Below are 23,256 nucleotides of genomic sequence, written 5' to 3' on the forward strand. Positions count from 1 at the left end.
CCCAGAGGACAGTCCCGAGGTGCTTAGCTGAGAACTACCCAAACGGGGCCTCAAGAAGCATGTCGTTTCGGGGCGTTTTGAAATCCGGCAGGGAAGTTCTGCTACAGTATCCGCGCGACTCAAGATGGTGGACGCCTCTCAGTATGGCAACTATAACTATGGTGGGCACAGCCTCCAAGCTTTTTGTCAAAGGCTGGCATCGGGCGTCAATAAAAAACGCCTATATACTGAAAGAGGCCCTGGAACAGAGCAAACGTGAAGGCAGGGGCCTCGTAACGGTTATGAACCATGTGTCTGTTTTAGACGACCCTTTGGTCTGGGGGACTATGCCATTCAAAATGTTCTACACAAAGGGGTACATGAGATGGACATTGGGTGCCGAGGACATCTGCTTCAAAAACAAGCTCACCTCGATGTTTTTCTCGTTGGGCCAGACGCTGAGCACTAAACGGTTTGGCGCCGGTCCCTTCCAACCGGCACTTGACGCAGCAGTCACTCTGTTGTCGAGATCATCTGATTCCGGATACCATTTGACAAGCCACGACGGCATTCCGCCCCAGGTTGACTGTCCTCAATGGGTCCATATTTATCCCGAAGGCTTTGTGCATCAGCCGTTTGCTCCACATGAAATGACAATGAAGTATTTCAAATGGGGCATCAGCCGGTTGATTCTGGAGCCCGCCCGGCCGCCCATTGTGCTGCCAATTTTCGGCCATGGGCTGCAGTCGGTTTTTCCCGAAGACTTGCCTAAACGAGTGCTGGGCCATGGCTTCAAACGACCCCTTCTCTACGAGGTTGGTGAGCCAATAGACGAGACCAAGATCGCCGAGTTCCGCGGAAAATGGGCCGAGCTGGCTCAGCCCTACGCAAAAGAACACCACGTTCCCGCACAGCTCCAAACCGGCCGCGATGCATGCCAGTTAAGAAGCGAGGTTGCTGCATTTGTGAGACAAAACGTCGCCGCGGTCCGCAACCTGTATACTAAGACCATTGAAGCGCCCGAGTTCTCGCAGGCACTCTTCTGGAAAACCCAGAATCAAGTAAAAATCAAAGGTAAATGATTTTCTCCGCAAAAATAGCCCAACTCGCATAGCTTCCCCCTCTAAAACCCTCCCCACAGTTCTCCCAAGGTCGCGCTGACAAATTCCTCTCTTGTGATTTAACCTCAGGATGGAGGGATCAGAAACACCTAATGGTGCGGTTTCTGGGTACGATGGACTGAGTGAGCTTAAGGAAAACGGGAAAGCTACAGAGGAAGTCAAGATGGAGCCCGGGACGGAGGCCGGGGCGGAGGCCAAGCCGAACGGCACGGTCGTGGATGCAGCAGCCCCGTCGCTGCTAACTGGCGGAGCGAACAACCCGGAGCTGCAGAACATGAAGCTCAAGAACGTGGATGCGAATGGTAACAGCAAGCAGAGCAAGAATGGGCAGACGCACCGCATTGACATCGACAGTGTCATGACGAGATTCCAGCGTAAACTCGGCAGGAACTGGGACCGCTATAGAGACGCAATCACGCATTTTTTGATGGGAAAGCTGACCAGACCCGAGCTTACTGCGGTGCTGAGCAGCTTCCTTACTCCACTCGAAGTGAGAACGCACAACTACCTGCTGCTAGCCATTTTGGCTAATTCGCTGCGAGAGCCTCCTCCCGGGGACGACGGCGGTCTGAGCGGCTGGAAGGCTCGTGGAACGACAAGAAAGGCGAACGTAGACACGCCCACCGAGCTTTTGCACCGCGAAATCATGGCGTTACCTGCGCGTGAGCGTAAACGGATCAAGAACATTGCTCGCGACAATAAGCGACCAAACGTGCCTGTGCCTTTACCGTGTCTCATTGCCACGCGTCAAGCAATGTTACCGCACTTGCCCTACGCTCAAGACCGGCGATCACAACCTAATGCAATGGCCGGCGGCTCACCGCTAGATGCCCGCAGTCAGCCGGGCTCTACGCCCATGTCTCCGCAAATGCCCCGCCAGGCGCTACAGAAGGGTGATCCGAAGGGCAAACTTCAAAAGGGACAGGAAACCCCGCCCAAAACTGGTGCACGCGGCAAGATGGCCGGCAGAGCCGAATTCTCCACCCCACCTCCAGAAAGCGAGGTTGTGGGTGCCGACGGCAATTCGCTGAACCCAGGACGTCTCAGCGGACCGCTGACATGGACGCAGGATATTATCCATGGATTCGAGGCGCCGCTGGCCGGCGAGATTTTCGAATTGCCTGACGATGACAGCATAAGCGAGCGGGTTCTTGGTATTGCCCTGGAGCATGGAATCACTAATGGCTACGAGGCTGGCGTAACCGACGTGTTGCTTGCCGGCGTTGAGCAGTACTTGACGACTATATTATCCACATTGGTTCCGCTAACAAGTAACAGAACAGTATCGACCACCGATCCGCTCAGCGCAAAGGACCTGCAAACAATGTTCACCCAAAACGCCAGCCGCTTCCGCGAGTTCTATGGTCCCCTGTATCGTATCTCCACACATTATCTTCAGGACGAAGAAACTGCCACCAGCGCAGACCTGGAGCCCTCGGATGCGACTCAGGACGAGCCCAAGCCAAGCCTGTGGTCGTTGGACCGGCCCTCTCAACGTAAACGCACAGCTCAAGAGATTGATTTGCTCGAAAACTCAAACAAGGGCAAGCAGTTCGTCCGCCAGCTGTTGGATGCTCACAACCCCCCCTATAATCTATAAATTTCTTTAATATTTCTCTCCCCACAAATCCCACATGAAATTTTCAGTCAGCATGCTGGTTTGGCGGTCAAGACCGATCTGCCGAGCATTGCACATTTACGCACCGCAGCGGGCAGTTTTAGACAAGCTGTTTAAAAAGGATGGTCCGAAATGGAACAAGGGCGGGTCTGAAGTACCGGTAAAGGTTCTGCAGGCGGCACAAACGCTGCGAGGCTCGCTAGTTGACAAGGACGAAGGAACGATAAAATCCAACCTCCTCGACCTAGTGGAGAAATCACCGACCGACATGCCTGCTCATTTAATGCGATTAATCGAGCAGTCGTTTGAGAAAGCAGGAAAGTCCATGACTGGCGCCCAGCAGCAGCAACTGTTCAGGAGTATCGTCGGCACAGATCAGGGCGGTAACGTGACTACCAGAATATATATGGAGATCTACCAGCACTCAAGTTTATCTCCGTGCGACAAGCTTGTGAACGGGCGGCTTTTTTTCCGTGCACTGCGCAAGAAGGGGCTCGTGGACGAGTCGCGAAAACTCGCCGCTGCCTTGCTGCAGAATAACGCTTCCGTTGATGAGGCGCTCATCAAGTTACTACTTGAAGATATCCGCGACATAGAGCCGGACTCTATGTCTGTTTGCACTGTTTTGGTTTCGCCCAAGCAGCTTTTTGACGGTGCTTTGCAAGAGGGCTTGATAGTGCTTGCTGAAAGCGACTGGCCGGGCCGAGAAAGTGCTGCTGAACAGATAGTGAACCATGCCCTTTTCGAGAATCCGCATTACAAAGTGTCTCAAGAATCCCTGGTTATTATTTTGGACACGCTCATGTCGTTTGGACTCCAGCATATTGGCCGCCGAGCGTTGCAATACGCTTTGCAGCGGTCGCCCGAAAATCTCGAGAACTTGGAGCTGTTATTGCTGAGCTGTATTTATTTTGAAGACAGTAAACAGATCGGAGACGCGCTGGTGAGCAAAATCATGCAGTTTTCCGAGCAAAATCTTGTCAAAGACACCTGGGACGCTTTGGCGCAGTGGACTGTCTATTGCTCTGGAGACTTACAATTGTTGAAAGACCTGATTGAAAAATACCAGGCGTCAAGCTACTCTCCAGATAGCGACACTATGCATAGCGTTGTCTTGGTTGCTAGTGAGCATGCTAAGCGCAGCGAGTTGGATGTGAGCTCCATTGTTGGCTACTTTAACAATGATATGGGTATTGAGAGTGATGCGGCAACTATCGCGGTCCTGATCAAACGTGCTCTTCGCTCGTTTGAGGTCGAAAAGGCCCGAAACCTCTTTGCAAATAATCAGCACGCCGATTGGAACATGGACAGTAGCAAGTACCTTCCGGTTTTGTTTGAGCTGGTTATTGCGCTTTGCAAATCGCCATTCATTGACCGGGAGGTCGTGTTTGATGTTTACCAACGTGTGCGGGTATTTTCGCAGCAAATTTCGTATCCCGCGCAGGTCGAGCTTTTGAAAATGTTTTTCGAACGTAATAACCAATACGACATTGGGATGTTCTTGGCTGAGCAATTTGGTGAGACCCCTTCGCTTTCTGCGCATGAGTACAAGGAAATCTACCACGCATTTGTAGATAAAATCCTTGCCTGCACGGACTATAAAGAAGCCTGGGGTCTCTATGGCATTTTGAACTGTACAATTGCTCTTCCCTACGAGTCGTATTATCCGATTCAAGTAAAGTTTTGCCAGTTGGGGCGGCCAGACGCTGCCCACCTAATGTTTAGGCATCTTCGGAATCGAGCCAAGAAAGAGGGGATTCGGCCACCGGGTCGTGAAATGTATTTGATGCTATTTGCAGAGTATGGCCGCTGGCTATACGAGGAGGGCGTTAAAGAGCTCGAGACGTACTTTCGCATGGATCTCAACAACGATCTGGACATTGAATTGATGAATACCATGCTGCTGGCCTATGCGAACCTACAAGAGTCTCCCAAAGTGAGTGATCTGTGGTTTGAGACCCTGAGCTTCCCGCTAGGCAAAGGGGCCAACAATTATTCGGTCACTATCATGTTAAAGTATCTCACCCAGGTCTCGTTGGAGGCAGTCGATGATTTGTGGGTCGAGTTTCCTGAAAGGTTTGGAATCACTCCTGACGAGTCCAACCTGCGCCAGTACATTGTTGCCAATTGCTATCACGGCTACTATACTAGAGCCTTTGAGGTGCTTAAAGCTGCACCAGAGACCTATGGCATATCTATCAGTGAATCATTGATTGAATCACTCTACAACTGGACGTTGATTGACACTCGCAAAGCGCTAATTGAACGATGGGCTCTGGAGACCCACAAGGACAAGTGGCTGGCCCTCAAGTCTCAAAACAAACTCAAAACGCTGCTGCTCCCAGAGAATTCCAACAATGACAGCGCTGAAAGTCTCCGAGCTCAAGCAATCCAAGAACTTGAAGCTTCCAGTAAACTGGTCAAGGCTGCACACCGTACATACGATGAAGATTAGATATCGGTTAGTAATAAACTTTTTTTTTCATTAAACATGGCTCGTGCAGCAGTTAAAAAGGTGCGAGGAGCCGATGAAAAGCCTGTAGTGACTAGAGAATCAGAATCTGAGCCCGACTCGAGCGAATTCTCGACCGATTCGGAGGTGGGCCTGGACGAGATCGCCGGCGATTCACAGGATGAGTTCGACGAGTTTGACGAGGTCGACGATGAATCCAGCGACGGCGAGACGGTGAAACGGCCTAATAAATTTGACGACGCAATGAATGCCATTCTAGGGTCCAAGATCAAGGCCCACGACCGCGACAACCCTGTGCTTATCCGAAACAAGCGCATGGCCAAAGAAATCGAAAGTGCCAAATTAGATGCTCAAGCTCGCAAACAATTGAGGCTGGAGAAATTGCAGAGCCAGGACAAGGCTCGAGTCAAAGATATTATCCCTGCAGACCCGGATGCTGCGGGAGAGGCGCTGCAGACGGAGAAGCGGTTCAGAAAGACAGCCCAGCGGGGTGTGATTCGCCTGATGAATGCGCTGAGGGCCAGCCAGGTTGCCGCGAGCTCTACATTAGCATCGACTGCCAGCATTGGTGTCGACAAAAAGTCGCAAGAAGTGGCCACGGCATCGAAGGACTCTTTCCTGGATATGATCCGCAGTGGATAGTTATTTAATGATTACAATGACGCTTTTTATAACGAGTGGGTGAGTTTAGTAGTAAACACACTTGCTGATAGTCGGCTATGGAACGTGTAAAATGGCCACGGAGCATCCCGCAGACCGGAGATCTCCTGGATGCAAGTCTAGGAGCCCGTCGAGGCTGCCGAACCAGCACGGATCATCACTGAGAATTGCCTAGACTCTTGTGCACCAGCTATTCTATGTAAATCTAACGATTAAAATCTTTTGCTTGCAGATTGCGAGTCATTGCCGGTAAAGCCACTCGGACTCCATCGAGTTCTGGAGTCATCTTGACCTGACAGCCAAGTCGAGAGGTCTCGGTCAGACCAAAAGCCAAGTCCAGCATGTCGTTTTCATCATCGCTGGGCTCCTCCATCTCGTCGTAATATTCCGGGTCTATAATCATGTGGCACGTCGAGCACGCACAAGAGCCGCCACAGGCCCCCTCAACGTCGAGGCCGTGTGCCTGAGCAATGTCCATCAGATTGTCGCCCTGCGCGGCTTCCACCTTTATCTGCTCACCGTCCTTGGTTATGAATGTAATGTGCAGTTCCTCACCGGGTTTTGGTTTGTGAATATGTCCATGAGATGCGATTGCAGATGCAGAAAAGGCCCGCATAGCAGCAGGGCGGAAAACGGCGCCGCGGTACAAGCTCGACTGAATACACCGCACGGGAGCCGGGCTCTTTAAAATCGTTCGCAGCATTTTCCACTTCACAGACGTCTGAAAAACCGAACGACAAGTTTCAAATTGGCTTAATCTAATTCGTTCCCGATGTGTCAGCAGCCTTTCTGCCAGCTGCTTGCAAGTCGCCAATATGTCAATTGCCTTGAAAGACGCGGACGATGGGCTGTTTTCTAACTACGAGACGGAGTTCCAACTAGCGTACGGTGAGATCAGTCAGAATCTGGACGAGTTCGTGCACCTGACGGCCGCCGAACAGCGCAAAACCGCCACCGGGATCCAGCGGGCCATTGACGAAGCCTACGAAATCATTGACCAGATGGCCGTCGAGGTGCAATCGATCCCCTCGAGCCAGCGCTCTCGCTACAACAACAAACTGCGTGGGTACCGCAGCGATATCGAAAAGGCCAAACGCCGCATCAAGAGCCTGCGAGAGAACGTGGACCGTAACGAGCTGCTGGGCGTGGCCTCCCAGGGCGTCGGTCGAGACGTTGGTGCCGACCAGCGCCAGCAGCTGTTGGCCGGCCAGGAGAGCCTCGACCGTTCGAGCGAGCGGCTGCGCGAGTCCCAACGGGTCGCCAACGAAACCGAGTCCGTGGGCGCCAACATCCTGACCGACCTGCGGGCCCAGCGCGAGCAAATCGTCAACTCCCGCAACACTCTCACCGAAGCAGACAACTACGTCGACAAGAGCCTGCGCACTCTGCGCTCAATGGCCCGCCGGATGGCCGCAAACAAAGTCATCACCTACGCCATCATTGCTATCCTCGTAGTGCTGATTATCTTTGTGCTTTTGAGCAAATTTTGGTAAAGATGTTTGTTCGTAATTTATTTACTCTAAAAAACCTGCGTTTAGTCGGTGCTATCCACCCGCTGAGACGACTCGAGGTCCTCGAGGTCCTCCTCGCCGAGCTGGTACTTCTCCAGCAGATTGCCGATGCTCTGGACAACCTGGTGGGTGCTAGTGGAGCTCGGGGTGCGGCTCAACGGAATACGGCTGTTGCGGCGGCCGTGGTGACGGGAGCGAGGAGCCTCGCGCTTGGTCTCGAACTCCTCATCGAAGAATGCCTTAGCAGCCTCCTTGGCACTGCCCAGCTCCAGGTTTCCGTGAATCGACATGCCGGTGTCGTGAATCAGCTTGGCCACCAGACCCGTCCAGCCGTTCTGGTGCTTGGTGCCCAGTCCGCGGCCGGTGTCGGGGTCGAAGAACTCGTGGTACAGCACCAGGTCATCAAAGTGCTGGTCAAAGTCAAAGAGGTCTTCACCACCATTATACGGACGACGGCCTTCCTTCTCGTCGCGCAAGAACAAGCGGATCAGACGATGCTGCAGATCGGTAGCGGCGTGGGCAAGGTTGAGAGGCTCGGAATGGCCGGGAATCTCGACCTTGAAGTCGTCACCATAGAACAGATAGAAGCGCTGAAGAGACTCGACAAGCAAAAAGTTCGTGGGGAACCAAATGGGACCACGCCAGTTGGAGTTACCACCAAACATGCCCGAGGTGGAATCACCAGGAACGTAGTCAACAACAAACCTCTGGCCATTGACATCCCAAGAATAAGGGTGGTCCTTGTGGTACTTGGACATGGAGCGGATGCCGAAATCGGATAAGAACTCTTTGGGGTCCAACATGCGTTCAAGAATGCGCTTGAGACGATCGCGGTTAACCAAAGACAGTAGCAAACGGTTCTTGGTACCACGGTCCTTCAAACTAGCAATGTTTCGGGCCGACATTTCGGGACGGTTCTCAATGAACCACGCAACACGACGAGCAAACTTGGGGTAACGCACCAGAACGTCGGCGTCAAGAGTCAGCGATGCAAACAGGGGAATCAAGCCAACAAGCGAACGCACCGGAAGGGCAACAGAGCTATCGGCCCAGGAAATCACGTCATAGTAGAAGCCGTCCTCCTCGGACCACAGGGAGCGGTCGTTGTTCTTGCCAGTATAAGACATGGCGTCGGCAATGAACAAGAAATGCTCAAAGAACTTGGAAGCGATATCCTCGTAGACAGGACGCTTCTTGGACAACTCCAAAGCAATGTTCAGCATCTGCAGGGCGTAGAAACCCATCCAGCCAGTACCATCGGCCTGCTCAAGAACACCACCGGTGGGCAATGGCTCAGAACGGTTGAACAAACCAATGTTATCCAAACCAAGGAAGCCACCCTCGAACACGTTGCGGCCATGCTGATCTTTACGGTTGACCCACCAGGTGAAGTTGAGCAACAACTTCTGGAAGACGCGCTCCAAAAAGTCCAAGTCTTCCTTGCCGGTCATACGGCGCTCGATCTTGAACACACGGAAGGTGGCCCAAGCATGCACAGGAGGGTTCACATCGCTATAATTCCACTCATAAGCTGGGATCTGACCGTTGGGGTGCATATACCACTCGCGGGTCATGAGATCAAGCTGCTTTTTGGCGAATTCGGGATCGATCATAGCCAATGGCAAACAGTGGAAAGCAGTGTCCCAGACTGCAAAGAAAGGATACTCCCACTTGTCTGGCATACTCAGCACATCATCGATATACAAGTGCTTCCATTGTGTGTTGCGGATGCCTCGGCGCTGAGGTGGAGGAGGCACCTGAGAGTCGTCGCCGTCTGCCCACTCCGTATACACGTAGTTGAAGTACTGCTTGGTCCAGCACATACCGGCAAAGGCTTGACGCTGAACAATACGCACGTCCTCAGGAAGAGGCATAGGACTGACGCTGTAGTAGAAATCGTCAGCATCCTGCAAGCGGTCGTCAAAGATCATGTCGACTGCTTCACTGTTGAACTCGCCCTGGGGCTTGTGCTTGGAGAAAGAGAAACGAGCAATGGCAGCCTCTCCGGCGGGAATATCCTTGAATTCGTACCAAGCGCCGAATTTCGTGCCGACCCGCTCGGGGTTGACGACGTCGGGCTTAGCATCAACAATATGCTCGTGGAAAGCGTCCTTGACATACTTGGATTCGTTCTTCTCACTTTCACCGTAAAGCTTTGTTTTGTTTGTTACATTATCGGTGAAAAGCAATTGAGGAGCGGTGCCCTCGGGGGTCTCGAAATGGAAGTAGCGAGTTCCGAGCTCGTTATGGTGAGTCTCGACAACATCATCAGCAATTGCTTTAGACTTGGGCACCTCTTCACAGACCTTGCGGTCACCCCAGCTCCAAGTGTTGCGGAACCATGACTGGGGCAGCAAGTGCAACGAAGCGGGCTCAGGTCCGCGATTGTAGGCAGTGATCTTGAAGTACATTGTCTCGGGCTCCTCATCGTCCTTTGCGGTCTCAATGAAAATATCAAAGTAACGATTCTCCTCGAAAATGCCGGTATGCTGCAACTCGTACTCGGGCTCCATGCGGGATCGGTTGGCGTTCTCCACCTTGAGCTTTTCGTAAGGGAACTCACGCTGGGGGTACTTGTACAAGTAATTCATGTACGAGTGGGTTGGAGTGTTGTCAACGTAAAAGTATTCCTCCTTGACGTCCTCACCGTGGTTGCCCTCGTGGCCTGTGAGACCAAACAGGCGCTCCTTGAGGATGCCGTCCCGCTCGTTCCAAAACGCAAACGAAATGCATTGGCGAGCGTGGCTGTCGGAAACGCCGGCAATGCCGTCCTCACCCCAACGGTAAGCGCGGGATCGGGCGTGTTCGTGCGGGAAGTACGACCAGGCGTCGCCATCAGCCGAATAGTCCTCACGAACAGTGGCCCACTGCCGCTCAGACAGGTAGGGCCCCCATTTCTTCCAGTACTTGGTGCGGTTCTTGTCTTCGACAAGACGCTCGTGCTCTCGGGTTTTGTAATCTGTCATGCAACCAAACGCTATCGAGAGACAATTTTGTAGTGTGAATCGAAAAGAGCAAGGTTGGTGTCAACTAGTAGCTGTGAGGAGGACCACGACTTGCTGCAGAAATATGCCTCTGGGTAAGGGTACGGCACTCGCTGGAGGGCATATAGTTGCTCTTGGTGAGTGGTGGGTCCACGCTGATAAAGCAAGAAAAAATTATTGAGCGCTCTCGTTCGCCCTCCCAGGCCCATGTTCCCCTAACCCTGCTGATGTCAGTGCTTGGTCATTAGATGAGCAGAAGCGCTCGAGGCAAATATCTCACGAGAGATGGGCTAGGGCTGGATCAGGGTTTTTTTCAGGGCGGGGGGTCCCGTCTCTGGATCGATCCGATCCTTTTTGGTGAAAAGTGCTGGCTAGACCAGGATCTGGCCGGTTATTTACAGGGATCGTTGCGTCCGCACTAGTAGCTGGGTCCCATCAAACGAAACCTCGGAATGAGCGCAAGTTCCAAGGAATGCTGCATGCCCCTGGACGTGAAAAATCAGGAATGTACTCTGTGGTGGCCACTACAAAAGACTAGACTGAACTTTAGCGGCGGCAGTGGAAGCACGATGAAAAACATCACCCTTTAGCCCGCACCCGCCTGCGCATGTTTCACTTGCTGCCTTTTTACAGCTCAGTTTGTGCTTAATTATTAGATGCATAGTGCAGCGGTTCGCTGCAAAGCAAAACATGCCTGTAGTCACGATATGCACTGTCTGACTAGCTACAGTGCTATTTATTAGTCACGTTGCTGTTTACTTTACCCCATTGGGTAATTGCAATACAGATTTGATTACATCGCGCCCTGCAGGTAACGTAAACTGTTTGACGCACGGTACATTTGGTCAGCTGCCCCTAAAAAAAAAACCAACAACTGATCACTGTAACTACCATCACCCCGGTTGCGCGTCTAGTAAAGCTCTTTGCGATTCCTTCTTTTTAAACCCGCTTTGCAAACTACACGCTCCCTCTGCCTTTCATTAACGTCACTGCAATGAAATTCGCCCTTGCCGCCCTCGCCGTCGCGGCTGTCAAGCCTGTTCTGGCTGAGCCCACCACCATCGTTTACCGTACTATTGTCGAGTACATCACTGTCACCGACCAGACCAGTACCTACACTACTGCGGCCACCATTACCCAGGCGCCTATTCTGCAGGCTATCGCCAACGACCCGTCCAGCTCGTCTTCCGCCGCGCCCAGCTCCTCCATCGAGCCCAGCAGCTCTGTTGAGCCCAGCTCTTCTGTCGAGCCCAGCTCCTCTGCCGTGGCAAGCAGCTCGGTCGCGTCCAACTCAACCACCGTTGTGTCGTCGGCCGTCCCCACCGTGCCCTTCTACAACACGACCAACTCCACCAACACGACTACCAGCTCTGCTGCGCCCAACACGACCACTGTGTACACCAATACCTCGACCCCCGTGTACCCCAATACGACCACCTCCGTCAACACCTCGACCTCGGTGGTTGTGACCGCGTCGACTTCCTCCGTAGAGGTCACCACGACCACCACTGCTGTCCCTACCTCCAGTGCTGCCGAGTCCTCTGCTTCCGCCACCAGCACCGTTTCCCACAAAAACACCGCGCCCCTGGCCGTCGCCAACCTGGGTCTCGCTGCTGTCGCTGCCGCCGCGTTCCTTCTCTAAGACAGTGAATCCTTCCTTAAACTATGTAGTTGCCTATCAACTTAATTCTACACGCTGAACGAAACCACCGCATCGTGTCCGGGCCGCGTGAGCCACCGGCCGAGACGATGCTCGCGGGACAGCGCAGCCACCAGCACAAATCGGTTGGGTTTAGCGTCCTGCTCGGCCACAGACAATCGCACCACGACGCCAGCGCCGACGGCGATTTCGCGCACAAACTCAATGTGTCGCTGGTCCTCGCTTAGTTTCCACATCTTGACGGTGCCGTCCCACGACCCCGTGAAAAATACATTGCTGTAGGGAATAGCAGCCAGTGCTGTGATGTAGCGGGGGTTGGCGGGCGGGATCTCCACATCTGAGGCATTGGCCTCGCCAGATGCCTGGGCGGCGGTCAGCTGCGGGTCGTGGCCGTGGCCATGGCGATAAATATGCAGCGGTTTCTTCTTGGCCAGCGACCACAGCGAAATGTTGCCGTTGTCGCTGCCGGTGACAAACAGCTGGTTGTCCAGCATGCTGCACACATCGATGCTGCCTTCGAGAACGTCCAGCTCGCGGGCCCGGCTCTGGTCTCCGCCCCTAAACGTCAGTCTGGACTCTTCGGGGATTTTCCACACGATCGCAGACCGGTCTCGCGACCCCACGCTTATGCATCTCTCTTCGGCCAGGGCCGCAATGTCCACAACTTCGTCCTGGTGGCCGTACAAGATCTCGACCTGGGCCATTTGCTCCAAATCATAGGTACGCACCCGGAGGTCGGCACATGCAACATACAGCTGGGTGCTTCCTCGACGAAAAACCATGTTCAGCACTGTACCGTGGCGGTCACGGGTATCAAAGACTTTGATGGGCATTAACGTGCGCGAGCTCCACACGACAATGCGGTGGTCTCGTCCGCCCGTAACAACATGATGGCCATTAGGCGAGACGGCGATGCACAGGATCTCGCCAGTGTGGCCAAGATACTTTTCGTTTCCTTTCTTTTTATGATTGCTCGCTTTAACCGTGTCCTCGAGCACCGGGGGCTGGTCCAGGGAAAGCCGCCAGCGTTGCAGCTCTGCACTTTTAGACACCGAGAACGCATAGGGCCAGCACGCGGCCACGGAAGTAAGATATTTTGCCTTGGTGCGGCTCTTGAATGCTCGGGAAACGGCTGAATTGTCCAAAAACCGAAACAACCGGCCCTGGTTCTCGGCAACGTCTTGCTTGAGTCGTCGCGAAATAATCTCTCTGTCCAGATCTTGGGCATCAAATGCATGCTCATCCTGAAGTTCGGTTTGCAAATTATCCAAGTACTCTTTGGCCAGCTTTCTGCGTTTGTCTGCTGCAGTTTCGTGGTCTGATTCCGAGCTGAAGCTCTCGTCTTCGTCCTGGCTAATTTCGCTCAAATCGCTGTCGCTCGTGATCTCCTCGTCGGCTTCAGCGCTCCGGCTGGCTTTCTTCGTCGGCGCTAACGAGCTCTCTCTTGTGGACCTTCTCTTTTTGGCCCTCTTGGCCGGATTGACAAAAAACGAGTCAACCATGAAAAAAATTAGGTCTGAAAAAAAAATATATGTGTAAGCAGGCTCTTGTAAGCCCGGGGGGGCAGTGAGGGACGTTGTCAACAATTAGACGAATAATTAGGCTTAAGAGTTAGCGTAGCGCGCTACTTTTTAATTATCTAGTTATGCAGAATCCAACTTTTCGCCTGAGCCAGTCGGAATTTGTCGTCACACTCAATGTCGCTGTAGACCGCCAGCAGTCCGTCTCTAACAGAATGCAATCGCTTGGCCGAATTCTGAACCAGCCGCGAATCCAGGTGCCGCTTCTGTAATTGTACGGCAGAAACGTACATTTTGCTCCATTCCTCGTAGTCGTCCACGTCCAGCTCGCCGAGGGGCCGACACAGCTGCTCGTCAAGAATATCCAAGGTGTCCAGGTACCGCAATATTTGCCGGACCTGCAGTTCGTCTTGTGCCAATTTCCGCTTTCTTCTGATAGACTGCTCGAGTTCCCGCACCACAGTCGATAAATCCGTCTGTGTGCGCACTGTGTCTGACCGGAACTTGAGCACCTCGAGCCTGACGGCTTCCAGGTGAGTGAGCGTTTCGTCCAGCGATTCAGCAGACCCCAGGAACTCGGGATAGTTCTCGTTCACCGTATCCACCAGCTCCTTGTGCAGCTTCAGCTCCCAGTTCATGATGCTACGTCTCATCTCGCTCAGCGTCTGAAACTGGGCATGCTCGTTCAGAAAAGACTCGACCTCGAAATCAGGCGCCGCTAACGTGTCCCATGTGATTTCTTTTGGCGCCGGCAGCTCGGGAATGTCGTTGGTCGTCGACATTGTTCGCGCCAAAAAAACCGACGGTCCGGATTACGTAGCCAGGTTACTAATTTAGCCCTTTTCGCGTGGTTTTGGTAATTAACGTGACGCGATGGAACTGCATCCAAAGTACCCGCACCCGGCGGGCAAAACGTGCGTGGCGTATTCCAGGTGTGGAAAATACCTCTTCACCACGGGCTCCAACAATCTGATTCGTCGGTTCCTGGCCGGCGTGAATGACGAACCGGACACCATTGATTTCAGCTCGTGTCCGTTGAGTTTGGCCACTTCCGAAGACCATTTTGCCGTGGCAGGCGACGACGGTGTGGCCTACCTCTATGATTTACAAGGCAAGTCGCCCAAATCCATTTTGGCTCGCTCAGCGCTGCCAATTCGGTACCTAGAGTTCTCGCCCTCGGGAGATGAGATCGCAGTGGTTGGCGATGACACGGTGATCATTGTCAATATTGACAGTAGCTCGCCCAAGAGGTTGCCTTTCCAGGGCCATGCGTTAACGGTCAAGTTCCATCCTAAAGAACCCTTGGTTACTTGTTCTTTACAGGACGGATCGATCGTCATTCTAGACATTGCTGAGGAACCCAAGGTGGTTTCGACTTTAGAAGGTGTTACTCCTTCAATTCCTGACCAAAGTGATAATCGTTGCAGCTTTGCTGTGTTTTCGCCCCAAGGCACCTCTGTCGCAGTCCCTACAAAGGTCTTTGATGTCGCGCTGTATGATTCACAGGCCTGGGTTCAAGATTATAGGCTGACGGGTGCTCACACGAATTTTTTGACAGATGTTCAATGGTCTCCTAATGGTCGTTATTTGGCCACCACTGCTCGCGATGGCCAAGTTATTATTTGGGACGCGGTCAGTCGGGAAGCTGTGCGCAAAGAGACGGTTTCTGAGGTGATCCAAATAAGATGGCATCCCAATGAAAATGAGATCTCGTTCACAACTGAAAGCGGCAGACTGTACAGCTGTCCGGCGGTCCCTGATGGTCTCCCGACCCCGCTTGGTCCTCCGATTCATAGCGCCAAGAAACAGCGGGCTTTGGAGAGAGAAATGGAGGACCTGCAAGCCGAGCCTCAAAGTGATGGCCTTGAAGAAGACGATGAGGAGAATGGTGATGCTAATGGGTACGATGATTTATTCGTTGAGCAGCCTCGCAAACGTTCTAAAGTCGCTCAAACTGTCCAAAAATTCAACCCCGGAACCCCCTGGTTAAACAACAAAAGATACCTCTGCATGAACGACACGGGCTACGTGTGGACCGTTCATCAAGACTCTGATCACAATACCATCACCATCAGTTTCCATGACGAAAGTGTGCAGCGAGATGTGCACTTTAGTGATCCGGACCGGTTCGATATGGCCAGTTTGACGAAGACCGGCTGCCTGTTTGCCAACAGCGAAACCGGGTTTGTGGCAATGCGATTCCATGCATTTTCAAACGATAATTGGGAATTCCAAATTGATGAGGGCGATAAAATTGCCGCCATTACTCTGACCGACGTCGTGGCTGTAGTTGCTACCCAGCGAGGCATTGTTACAACTTTTTCGGTTTATGGCATGGTTCTGGACGTCACGCGTCAAAGAAACGTTTTTGCACTCGCCGGCCATGGCCGCACCGTCCTAGTGTTGCGGCATTTTGACCAAGACAGGTTGGTGTACAGTGTGGAGCATTTTGGTGACGAGACGCACGGACCAGACTATCTTATCAGCGATGCTCATCTCGATGTTGCACCTTCTGAGCTGCGCACTATTTTCTTTGGTGAGTTTGGGGACCCCTGTGTCTACGATCATGCCGGCTGCCTAATGACATTGACGAACTGGAGGTCTTCTCAGACCCAGGCTCGTTGGACGCCGATCTTCGACGGGCCTTCTTATTCCTCAAAGAACGGGCGTCAGGAAAGCTATTGGCCGTTGGGCATTGTCGACAGCGAGCTACTGTGCATCCCGCTCAAGGGCCAGCAGCGGTTCCCTCCTGTTCCATTACCTGTCACGGCGTCCCTGCCGCTTATGATTCCCGGCATTAGCGAAATTGAGAGCGAATATCTGTGCCAACGAGTCATGGCTACCCAAAATACCGCTCAAGACGAGGAGGAGCTGGCTTCCGTGGAGACTGCTCTGGACAAGCTGCTTCTGAGACAGTTCCAACTCGCTGCGTCGGAAAACCGCATCAACAAGTGCCTGTGCATTGTCCGGCGACTGAACCAGCCCCGTAGCGGCGAAGCAGCCGTCCAAATCGCATTGCACATGGACCTGACGAATCTTGCAGAAAAGATCCAGGGCGTGCTGGAGCAGTAACCCAGGAAGGAAAAAAACGTGTCCAGACACTACATATAGTTTACTTTATTATAATCATGCTTTCGCCTTCTCGGCATTTACAGAGGCGCGGTCTTCAAAGGCGGGGCGGAGGTGAGGCGATTTCTTGAGATGGACCTGCTCAGAGGCGTCGACCTGAGGGATGCGTTTTTCGAGGTTGAGCTTCTCAAACACACAGGCGTTGAGCAGACGCTCTGCGGGTCGGCATGCATAGAGTTGTTGGTTGTTCTGCTCCAGACACTGCCAGTGACGGCGGAATTCGTCGAGACAGGAGCGGTTGATGTCCTCCAGAACAGAAATGGCACAGCGGGTGACCCGGCGGCCCTCTTTCAGACAGTCAACGGGCCCGTTCTGGGACTCCTTTTTGCACAGCATGAAATCGTCATTGTAGGGCAGGCAGCGGGCCCCGATAAAGTATGACGCCGACATCAGGGGTGCCGAGGTCGCGCCAACCTCAGCTACCTCCGGCACATCGCTCGGCATAGGCGTGCTATCCTGGGCCTCAACGTACTTGAACGCAGGGTCTCTGGACATTTTGTGTGAAAAGATGCTGACAAGCCATTTGCTTCGCCATGGTTGGCTAGCCTGGAGGGGTGTTGGGAAGCCGTCGTGGTATTTGTATCCCGGGCTTTGTCAGCCAAGGTCTTTAGAGAAATCCCAAATGTCAACATTCTCTTGGTCGCGAGCAGGTGACGCTGCGCAGTCGACAGTGGCTGGCACTGGCTCGCAATCGCAGAAGGCATTAGATTCGAAGCCGATGGTTCCGATTCTGGACCAGATGGCGCGGGTCCGCGAGGCGTGGGACCCCACGAGTGCGAACTGTGCGTTCCAGCACTACTTTTACAACCGCGTGCCCAGCGAGCAAGCGCAGATGTACGCAATGCCGCCCGGCCAGGACCAGGCAAAGTGGGAGAAGGCGTTGGCCGAGCGGCCCGACGCTACGTGTGTGCCCGTGCTGGCGGTCGGGTTCGACGATCTGCAGATCCGACTCAATCAACAGAACCAGCAGATCAATGCGTACAGAGTTCGGATGCACGAGTTGAACGAGAAGCTGAATGAGCTTTCCAACCGCCACGATCTGCACACGTCTGTCAAACTACTGGAAATGAAGGAGCGCCAGCTGACCCTGGCTCGAAAAACATTGGCATTGATCGTGAAGCTCGAGGTACTTACAAACCGTGGCTGGACCCTGACTCCTGACGAGGAGCTGTATAGGCAAAAGCTCAAGGAGCTGCTCAAACGTGCCGAGGACCCAGCGGTGTTTGGATCGCTGAACGAGGTCGGGGCCCGCATCAAGGCCATGAACCAAACAAGCAAGCCGAGCGAGAAGCAGCCGCTGGACTGGGACAGAGACTCGGAGCAGCTCGAGTCGGTGGTCCGGGTCTTGGCCGCCCACCAAACCGGCATCAAGTTTTTGGCCAAGCTGGTCTCCGAGGACAGTGCCCAGGTGGATGCGGTTCTGAAGCGGAGCAGCGACGAGCCCAAGAAAGAATTAAATTAAATTAAATAATGGCTATGCCTCATTTTCAACGTACTTTAATGCCTGAATATCTTCCGGCCGTCGTGTGGCGGTTGTTAATACTAGTGTTTGTTCTGAACCGGGCACCCTGGTTTGCCGTTGCAGGTTGAACAGCTCGAGCTCCAAGGCGGTCAGTTCGGGGGCAGGACTAGTCTCTATACTCTGTGTCATGAGAACCTGCGGCGTGTGGTTTTTCCGGCCGAAATCCTGGATTAGCACCCGCAGTTTGTCGAGCCGCTGTTTTGTCACAGGGCACATCTCCTGGCGGTAGTTCACAATGCGGCCGCGATTGCCGATCTGGCGAGCAAGGAAATTGCGTACGGCCAGGCTCTGGGTCAGTGTTTCTGGCGGCGGCGAGATGCGGAAGCTGGTCAGCAGTGCTTGATCCAACAGCGCTCGAAGTTGGGACATGATGACAAGAAGCGAATACGAACGAAAGTGGCTATCTACAGTACAAAAATAACGGAGTCTAGGAGCGTTTTAATTGTGGTTTTGATTTGGGCCCAGCCGGTCTGTGCTACGGCTTAGAAACGGCCCTTGATGAGCTCCACAGCAAAGGGAGTGGCCCACAGGATGGCGCCAATGACAATAGCGTTCTGGACAACGCTGTATGTCTCGCTAGTGCGCTGGTTCAGTTCGTCTTTGGAAGGGGGAGGAGGGGGGCCGCCAAACATGTTTTAATAAAAGGGAGAGTTTCAGTCAACCTGAGAAATTTCTCCACTGCCCTTACCTTATGAAGACTGCCCAATACCCCATGCAGCGGCTGGCTCACTATGGGGAGCGGTAGGCGATAGCTTGGCAGCTGTGAGGCGGTGGACAGTGCTTGGACGGGCTGGAAAAAAGCAGGGGGGTTGAGTTTGAATAGTTGTGCTTGAGCAATTGCTTGATTGCTGCCTTGCCTGCTTTGACTGGCGTTACTGCTTTGACTGGCATTACTACCTGAGCTGCAATTACTAGGGCTGGCATTACCATTTAGGCCGGTATTGTTGCCATTGCTGTCATTACCGTGCCATTTCTGGCCACCAAACCGATCCACTTTTTCTCGACCAGCTCCCCCATAAAATCCGATCGACCCAGCTAAGAGCTGTTTCTCGTCCGATTAGGTCATCTTCTCTATGTCGGATTCAGAACAAGTCGAATCGACGGTCACAACTCCAGAGCCACAGGCTGAGGTTGAAGCTCAGGTCGAGCCTGCTGAACAACCTGTTGAAGAACCTGTTGAGGAACATGTTGGGGAACCTGTTGAAACTCAGGTCGAGGAGCCCGAAGAAACAGAGTACACGGAGCAGCAGGCTGAAGATGATGCTGAAGCGCCCCTCGACGAGCAGGTGTACAAGCTGAAAAGCCATAAACGGAAAGGCCCCGCAAAGACCGCCAAAGGTCCCAAAGAACAAAGACGTGCTCGCACGAAAAAGTCCAAGCCTGAACCCGAAGAGGAGTCGGAGCCAGAGGAAGAAGTGGATGAGGCGACAAAAGAAAGAAGAGAAATCGAGGCAAGGATTGATGCTGCGCTGAAAAAGCCGGGCGTGAAACGCCGCAAAATGGCTGGCGACGACTTGGAACAGCTCCAAGACGAACGGGTTGCCCGCCTTCGAGAGGAAATGCGTGAAGCAGCCATGCTGGATGCCGAGTGTATTGAAAACGGCAAGCCCGCTCTCAACAAGGTCAAAATGCTGCCTGAGGTCGTCAACGTATTAACAAAGCATAGCCTGGCCGATAGCATTCTTGATGGCAATTTGCTGGAGAGCGTCCGCATCTGGCTTGAGCCGCTGCCGGACGCCTCGCTACCTAGCTATGAGATCCAGAAAGAGCTGTTCCATGCACTCGACAGGTTGCCTATCAAAACCATTCACTTACGGGAGAGCAAGCTCGGTCAGATCGTTCTTTTCTACCAGAAATCAAAGAGACCACACCCGCAGATCAAACGCATTGCCGACAAGCTGGTCGGCGACTGGACCCGTCCGATTATGGGCAGAAGTGACAACTACCGTGACAAGCGAGTCGCAACACGCAATTTCGACCCTACCGCCGATCTTGGAGTACGACAAAAGACTCGCACAAGCCTTACCCCCGCCGAGGAGGCGGCTATCCGTCGCAACCGTGCGGCCATCCCCACTGCTCGCACAGAAACTTACTCGGTTGCGCCCATGAGCAATATCAGTGCATCAGGCGGTGCTCGCAGTGGCGGCGAGACCCAGCAGCTGCGCAGAATGAAGGCCAAGCTCATGAGCTCCAAGGGCCAGTCGTCGCGCAAGTCCAAAGTGTCGGTCGAGGGCCGCGGGCTTAACTAGATTTCCGCTTAATATATTGTTTTAGTTAAACACCAGTTACGATGTTTCGGGCTTAGATGCCAAGCATATACTATGAATTGCTATTAATAAAGACCCTTAAGTACGGGGCTTCTCCTTCTTCTCCTTGTAGAGAGCGAGCAGGGAGACACCGGAGACCTTAACGACCTTGAAACGAACACCGGGGATATCACCCTTAGCCTTACCCTTACGACCGAAACCAGCGAGCAGGACCTCGTCGTTCTGGTCAACGTAGTTCAAGCAACCATCGTTAGGGACGAAAGCGGTGACACGCTTGCCGTTCTTGATGAGCTGGACACGGACACACTTGCGGATAGCGGAGTTGGGCTGCTTGGCCTCAATACCGACCTTCTCGAGCACAATACCCTTGGCGTGGGAAGAGCCACCGAAAGGCGACGACTTGAAAGCGGTGCCCAGCAGGCGCTTCTTGTAAGACAGATCAGCCCAACGGTTATCACGACGGCTGGTGCGCAGCTTGCGAGCGGCCTGCAATCCTCTAGGCTTGCCTTTACCCATTGTAGTAGATGAGTTTTGAGAGTGGTGAATCAAGTGGTTTATGTCAGAGACTGCGAGTTGGCCCAAGCAGCCCTAAGCCCTACTGGTGAGGTAAGCCTGATCTGCGTGTTGTCTGATCGCCGGTTCACCGGGTTCCAACAATGGGTTTAACCGGATAGAAATCTCAATTTAATATTTAGCCTAGTTCAGTGCACATTTGGTTCTCCGGGCTAATCCGTCAAAATACCTATTTGTCCGCTCGAAACTTGCTCTTACCAATCATGGATTCTGAACCCCGCCTATATCACAATGATCGATATGAGGATGTGACGTCCGACTTCAAGGAGTACGCGTCTAAAATGAAGGTTGGTGAGCTTGCACATGTGCCAGACTTCAAGCTGTTTGATGCGATCAATGCCTTTGAAATGGGTAGTGCTCGCATGGACACCGGCCTCAAGTTCAGGCCACTGCAAGACGACCTGAAGGCAATTCCAAAAGTATCGAGCGCTCAAGACGTTTGTGACTTGGCAGATATTCTGGTGGCTGAGGAAATGGCTTGGCACCAAGGTAATATGCCTCTGCGAACAATCTTTTGCTGCTTGCCTTTTGAAGAAGTCGTCACAAACGTCACTGAATTGTCCCTCGATAACTTCACACTGGTCAAGGACGAGTCCAAACCGCTACTGAAATACCTTGAATCGCTGCTCGTGGTCTCTTCGTGGCATGATGTGGCTCGGATCTACATTCTTGCAACCATAAAGGTCTCCTCGATGACGATGGCTTTCATCGAGAATGAACCAGTCATAATTCCTCTTGATGAGGACTTTCACATTGCGCACGGCAACTATTACATGCTTGAAAACACACCGCTAGACCTTGTTCTCCGACTATTGGATGCCGCGCTGCGTTTCTCAAAAACAGAAAAGTCGGTTGTCCGTCGATTGCAACTCAAAGCGAGTTGGCTGCAAGTGATCAAACAGAAGTTTGCTAAAAAGCCCGTCCATGTTGACAATGTGATACAGGCTTTGACTGTATATGACGACTATGACTTTGACCGCGAAAACCCCATGAGGGTTACCCTCAGTGATGGTGTGCAGTCTAGAGCCACCAATTTCTCTCTTGCCCAGCCTCTGGTTGTTATTCCTCTCAAGGATGCTGTAGAGCAATGGCGCAAGATCGCTGCAAGTCTGAAGGATTTGGCCAGAGTCACTTCCATTACCCGATCGGCCGACCTTATGGGCTTTTTCCTCGTGTTTTCGTCAGAGGGGCATCTGCCGATCGTGCGGGCATCTCTCAAACAGGTGATTGCGCTGAGTGACATTCTTGGTCAAAGCGTGCGCACTTGGATTGTCAAAGATATTAGAGAACTCAGCTGCCCAGACTGGGATCCTCATAAAAGCCGGAGCCTGTACGAGCCCTACATTACACAGGCTTCGCAATGTTACATGGAATTGATCACAACATTTTTACATACCCGGCCATTGCAGCGCGAAGGTCTTTTTGGGCTGGTCAGTCTGTATGACAGTCTGCAAGTGACCGCAGACCAGATCGATGAGGCCGCTTCACAACAAGGCCTTGGTCGTAAATTACACACAGGCAGCAACCAAAAAATTTGGGCCCTTGAACTTTCCTCAGCGGTGCAGCTACGTAAACTCCAGGTTATGCTCTGGCTAGTTCTTTACACGGTCGAACTAGAAATTGCTCTTCCCTGGGAGTACCCCTATGTGTTCTGGTATGCTGCCCAGTTGTGCCAACATCTCATCGATCAACTCGGAAGACTAAAGGCGTACTTTGAACAGCATAATATGCGGTCTACTCAGGAGGGCTATTCCTACTTGGTGGCATTAGAGCTGGAAGCCAGAGGACTCAGTCAAGTGTGTTCAGCACAGTATTTGATTCATGTCGCTCTCGACAAGCTGGGAATGATCAAAAAGCCGAAAGCCATTCTGACTCCCGATCTTTCTCTCCAGTACGGTCTCCGGTTCCAGGTATTCGAGTCGGTTGGCGTGCCCCCCATGGCCACCCTTGACGACTTTAATACCGTTTACGAGAAGCTGACCCCCGAAATTGCTCTGGAAGCAGGCCGGAACTCGCTCAGCGGCGCGGTCTCACTTCTCAAAACCCTCACTCGTGTGACGCAGGAAAACACAGAAATGGCCCTCATCGTCCGCTCTTGCGTGGGGTTACAGGTAGCCATCACCCAGATTGAAAAATCAAACGCACAAGCCGCGCTCAACTATGAGCGATCTGGTTATCATCGCTACTTCCCAGTGGTTTCTCCTATAAAAGACAGCGCAAATTAGGTCAGGGAATTGTA

At 52.9% G+C, this 23,256-nt stretch overlaps 17 protein-coding genes across 17 annotated transcripts; 10 read left to right on the forward strand and 7 right to left on the reverse strand.

Annotated features, from left to right (window-relative positions):
- Positions 1-59: 59 nt before the first annotated feature.
- B9G98_04089 (Lysophosphatidylcholine acyltransferase) lies at positions 60-1,061 on the forward strand (the record flags this gene model as incomplete). The annotated part of the gene is made up of 1 exon (XM_024810646.1): positions 60-1,061. One exon carries the CDS (start codon positions 60-62, stop codon positions 1,059-1,061), a length of 1,002 nt encoding a protein of 333 aa, XP_024666414.1.
- A 109-nt stretch (positions 1,062-1,170) lies between these two features.
- Positions 1,171-2,700, forward strand: B9G98_04090 (Transcriptional coactivator HFI1/ADA1; the record flags this gene model as incomplete). The annotated part of the gene is made up of 1 exon (XM_024810647.1): positions 1,171-2,700. One exon carries the CDS (start codon positions 1,171-1,173, stop codon positions 2,698-2,700), a length of 1,530 nt encoding a protein of 509 aa, XP_024666415.1.
- A 52-nt stretch (positions 2,701-2,752) lies between these two features.
- Positions 2,753-5,173, forward strand: B9G98_04091 (Complex I intermediate-associated protein 84, mitochondrial; the record flags this gene model as incomplete). The annotated part of the gene is made up of 1 exon (XM_024810648.1): positions 2,753-5,173. The coding sequence occupies one exon, from the start codon at positions 2,753-2,755 to the stop codon at positions 5,171-5,173; it is 2,421 nt and encodes an 806-aa protein (XP_024666416.1).
- Positions 5,174-5,209: 36 nt separating this feature from the next.
- B9G98_04092 (Ribosomal RNA-processing protein 15) lies at positions 5,210-5,833 on the forward strand (the record flags this gene model as incomplete). Its single annotated transcript, XM_024810649.1, has 1 exon — positions 5,210-5,833. The coding sequence occupies one exon, from the start codon at positions 5,210-5,212 to the stop codon at positions 5,831-5,833; it is 624 nt and encodes a 207-aa protein (XP_024666417.1).
- A 223-nt stretch (positions 5,834-6,056) lies between these two features.
- B9G98_04093 (Adrenodoxin, mitochondrial) lies at positions 6,057-6,554 on the reverse strand (the record flags this gene model as incomplete). The annotated part of the gene is made up of 1 exon (XM_024810650.1): positions 6,057-6,554. One exon carries the CDS (start codon positions 6,552-6,554, stop codon positions 6,057-6,059), a length of 498 nt encoding a protein of 165 aa, XP_024666418.1.
- A 112-nt stretch (positions 6,555-6,666) lies between these two features.
- B9G98_04094 (t-SNARE VTI1) lies at positions 6,667-7,344 on the forward strand (the record flags this gene model as incomplete). Its single annotated transcript, XM_024810651.1, has 1 exon — positions 6,667-7,344. One exon carries the CDS (start codon positions 6,667-6,669, stop codon positions 7,342-7,344), a length of 678 nt encoding a protein of 225 aa, XP_024666419.1.
- A 41-nt stretch (positions 7,345-7,385) lies between these two features.
- Positions 7,386-10,328, reverse strand: B9G98_04095 (hypothetical protein; the record flags this gene model as incomplete). Its single annotated transcript, XM_024810652.1, has 1 exon — positions 7,386-10,328. The coding sequence occupies one exon, from the start codon at positions 10,326-10,328 to the stop codon at positions 7,386-7,388; it is 2,943 nt and encodes a 980-aa protein (XP_024666420.1).
- A 1,012-nt stretch (positions 10,329-11,340) lies between these two features.
- Positions 11,341-11,988, forward strand: B9G98_04096 (hypothetical protein; the record flags this gene model as incomplete). Its single annotated transcript, XM_024810653.1, has 1 exon — positions 11,341-11,988. One exon carries the CDS (start codon positions 11,341-11,343, stop codon positions 11,986-11,988), a length of 648 nt encoding a protein of 215 aa, XP_024666421.1.
- A 47-nt stretch (positions 11,989-12,035) lies between these two features.
- On the reverse strand, positions 12,036-13,508 carry B9G98_04097 (Ribosomal RNA-processing protein 9; the record flags this gene model as incomplete). The annotated part of the gene is made up of 1 exon (XM_024810654.1): positions 12,036-13,508. One exon carries the CDS (start codon positions 13,506-13,508, stop codon positions 12,036-12,038), a length of 1,473 nt encoding a protein of 490 aa, XP_024666422.1.
- A 137-nt stretch (positions 13,509-13,645) lies between these two features.
- On the reverse strand, positions 13,646-14,308 carry B9G98_04098 (hypothetical protein; the record flags this gene model as incomplete). The annotated part of the gene is made up of 1 exon (XM_024810655.1): positions 13,646-14,308. The coding sequence occupies one exon, from the start codon at positions 14,306-14,308 to the stop codon at positions 13,646-13,648; it is 663 nt and encodes a 220-aa protein (XP_024666423.1).
- Positions 14,309-14,399: 91 nt separating this feature from the next.
- On the forward strand, positions 14,400-16,598 carry B9G98_04099 (Minichromosome loss protein 1; the record flags this gene model as incomplete). The annotated part of the gene is made up of 1 exon (XM_024810656.1): positions 14,400-16,598. One exon carries the CDS (start codon positions 14,400-14,402, stop codon positions 16,596-16,598), a length of 2,199 nt encoding a protein of 732 aa, XP_024666424.1.
- Positions 16,599-16,652: 54 nt separating this feature from the next.
- Positions 16,653-17,150, reverse strand: B9G98_04100 (NADH-ubiquinone oxidoreductase 20 subunit; the record flags this gene model as incomplete). Its single annotated transcript, XM_024810657.1, has 1 exon — positions 16,653-17,150. The coding sequence occupies one exon, from the start codon at positions 17,148-17,150 to the stop codon at positions 16,653-16,655; it is 498 nt and encodes a 165-aa protein (XP_024666425.1).
- Positions 17,151-17,277: 127 nt separating this feature from the next.
- B9G98_04101 (Nucleoporin nup44) lies at positions 17,278-18,117 on the forward strand (the record flags this gene model as incomplete). Its single annotated transcript, XM_024810658.1, has 1 exon — positions 17,278-18,117. One exon carries the CDS (start codon positions 17,278-17,280, stop codon positions 18,115-18,117), a length of 840 nt encoding a protein of 279 aa, XP_024666426.1.
- A 12-nt stretch (positions 18,118-18,129) lies between these two features.
- B9G98_04102 (hypothetical protein) lies at positions 18,130-18,546 on the reverse strand (the record flags this gene model as incomplete). Its single annotated transcript, XM_024810659.1, has 1 exon — positions 18,130-18,546. One exon carries the CDS (start codon positions 18,544-18,546, stop codon positions 18,130-18,132), a length of 417 nt encoding a protein of 138 aa, XP_024666427.1.
- A 704-nt stretch (positions 18,547-19,250) lies between these two features.
- B9G98_04103 (Transcription factor IWS1) lies at positions 19,251-20,426 on the forward strand (the record flags this gene model as incomplete). Its single annotated transcript, XM_024810660.1, has 1 exon — positions 19,251-20,426. The coding sequence occupies one exon, from the start codon at positions 19,251-19,253 to the stop codon at positions 20,424-20,426; it is 1,176 nt and encodes a 391-aa protein (XP_024666428.1).
- A 96-nt stretch (positions 20,427-20,522) lies between these two features.
- Positions 20,523-20,960, reverse strand: B9G98_04104 (40S ribosomal protein S23; the record flags this gene model as incomplete). The annotated part of the gene is made up of 1 exon (XM_024810661.1): positions 20,523-20,960. The coding sequence occupies one exon, from the start codon at positions 20,958-20,960 to the stop codon at positions 20,523-20,525; it is 438 nt and encodes a 145-aa protein (XP_024666429.1).
- Positions 20,961-21,220: 260 nt separating this feature from the next.
- Positions 21,221-23,242, forward strand: B9G98_04105 (N-alpha-acetyltransferase 35, NatC auxiliary subunit; the record flags this gene model as incomplete). The annotated part of the gene is made up of 1 exon (XM_024810662.1): positions 21,221-23,242. One exon carries the CDS (start codon positions 21,221-21,223, stop codon positions 23,240-23,242), a length of 2,022 nt encoding a protein of 673 aa, XP_024666430.1.
- Between the last annotated feature and the right edge of the window lie 14 nt (positions 23,243-23,256).

The sequence above is a fragment of the Wickerhamiella sorbophila genome, assembly GCF_002251995.1.
Source record: "Wickerhamiella sorbophila strain DS02 chromosome Unknown contig2, whole genome shotgun sequence".
Lineage (NCBI taxonomy): Eukaryota > Fungi > Ascomycota > Dipodascomycetes > Dipodascales > Trichomonascaceae > Wickerhamiella > Wickerhamiella sorbophila.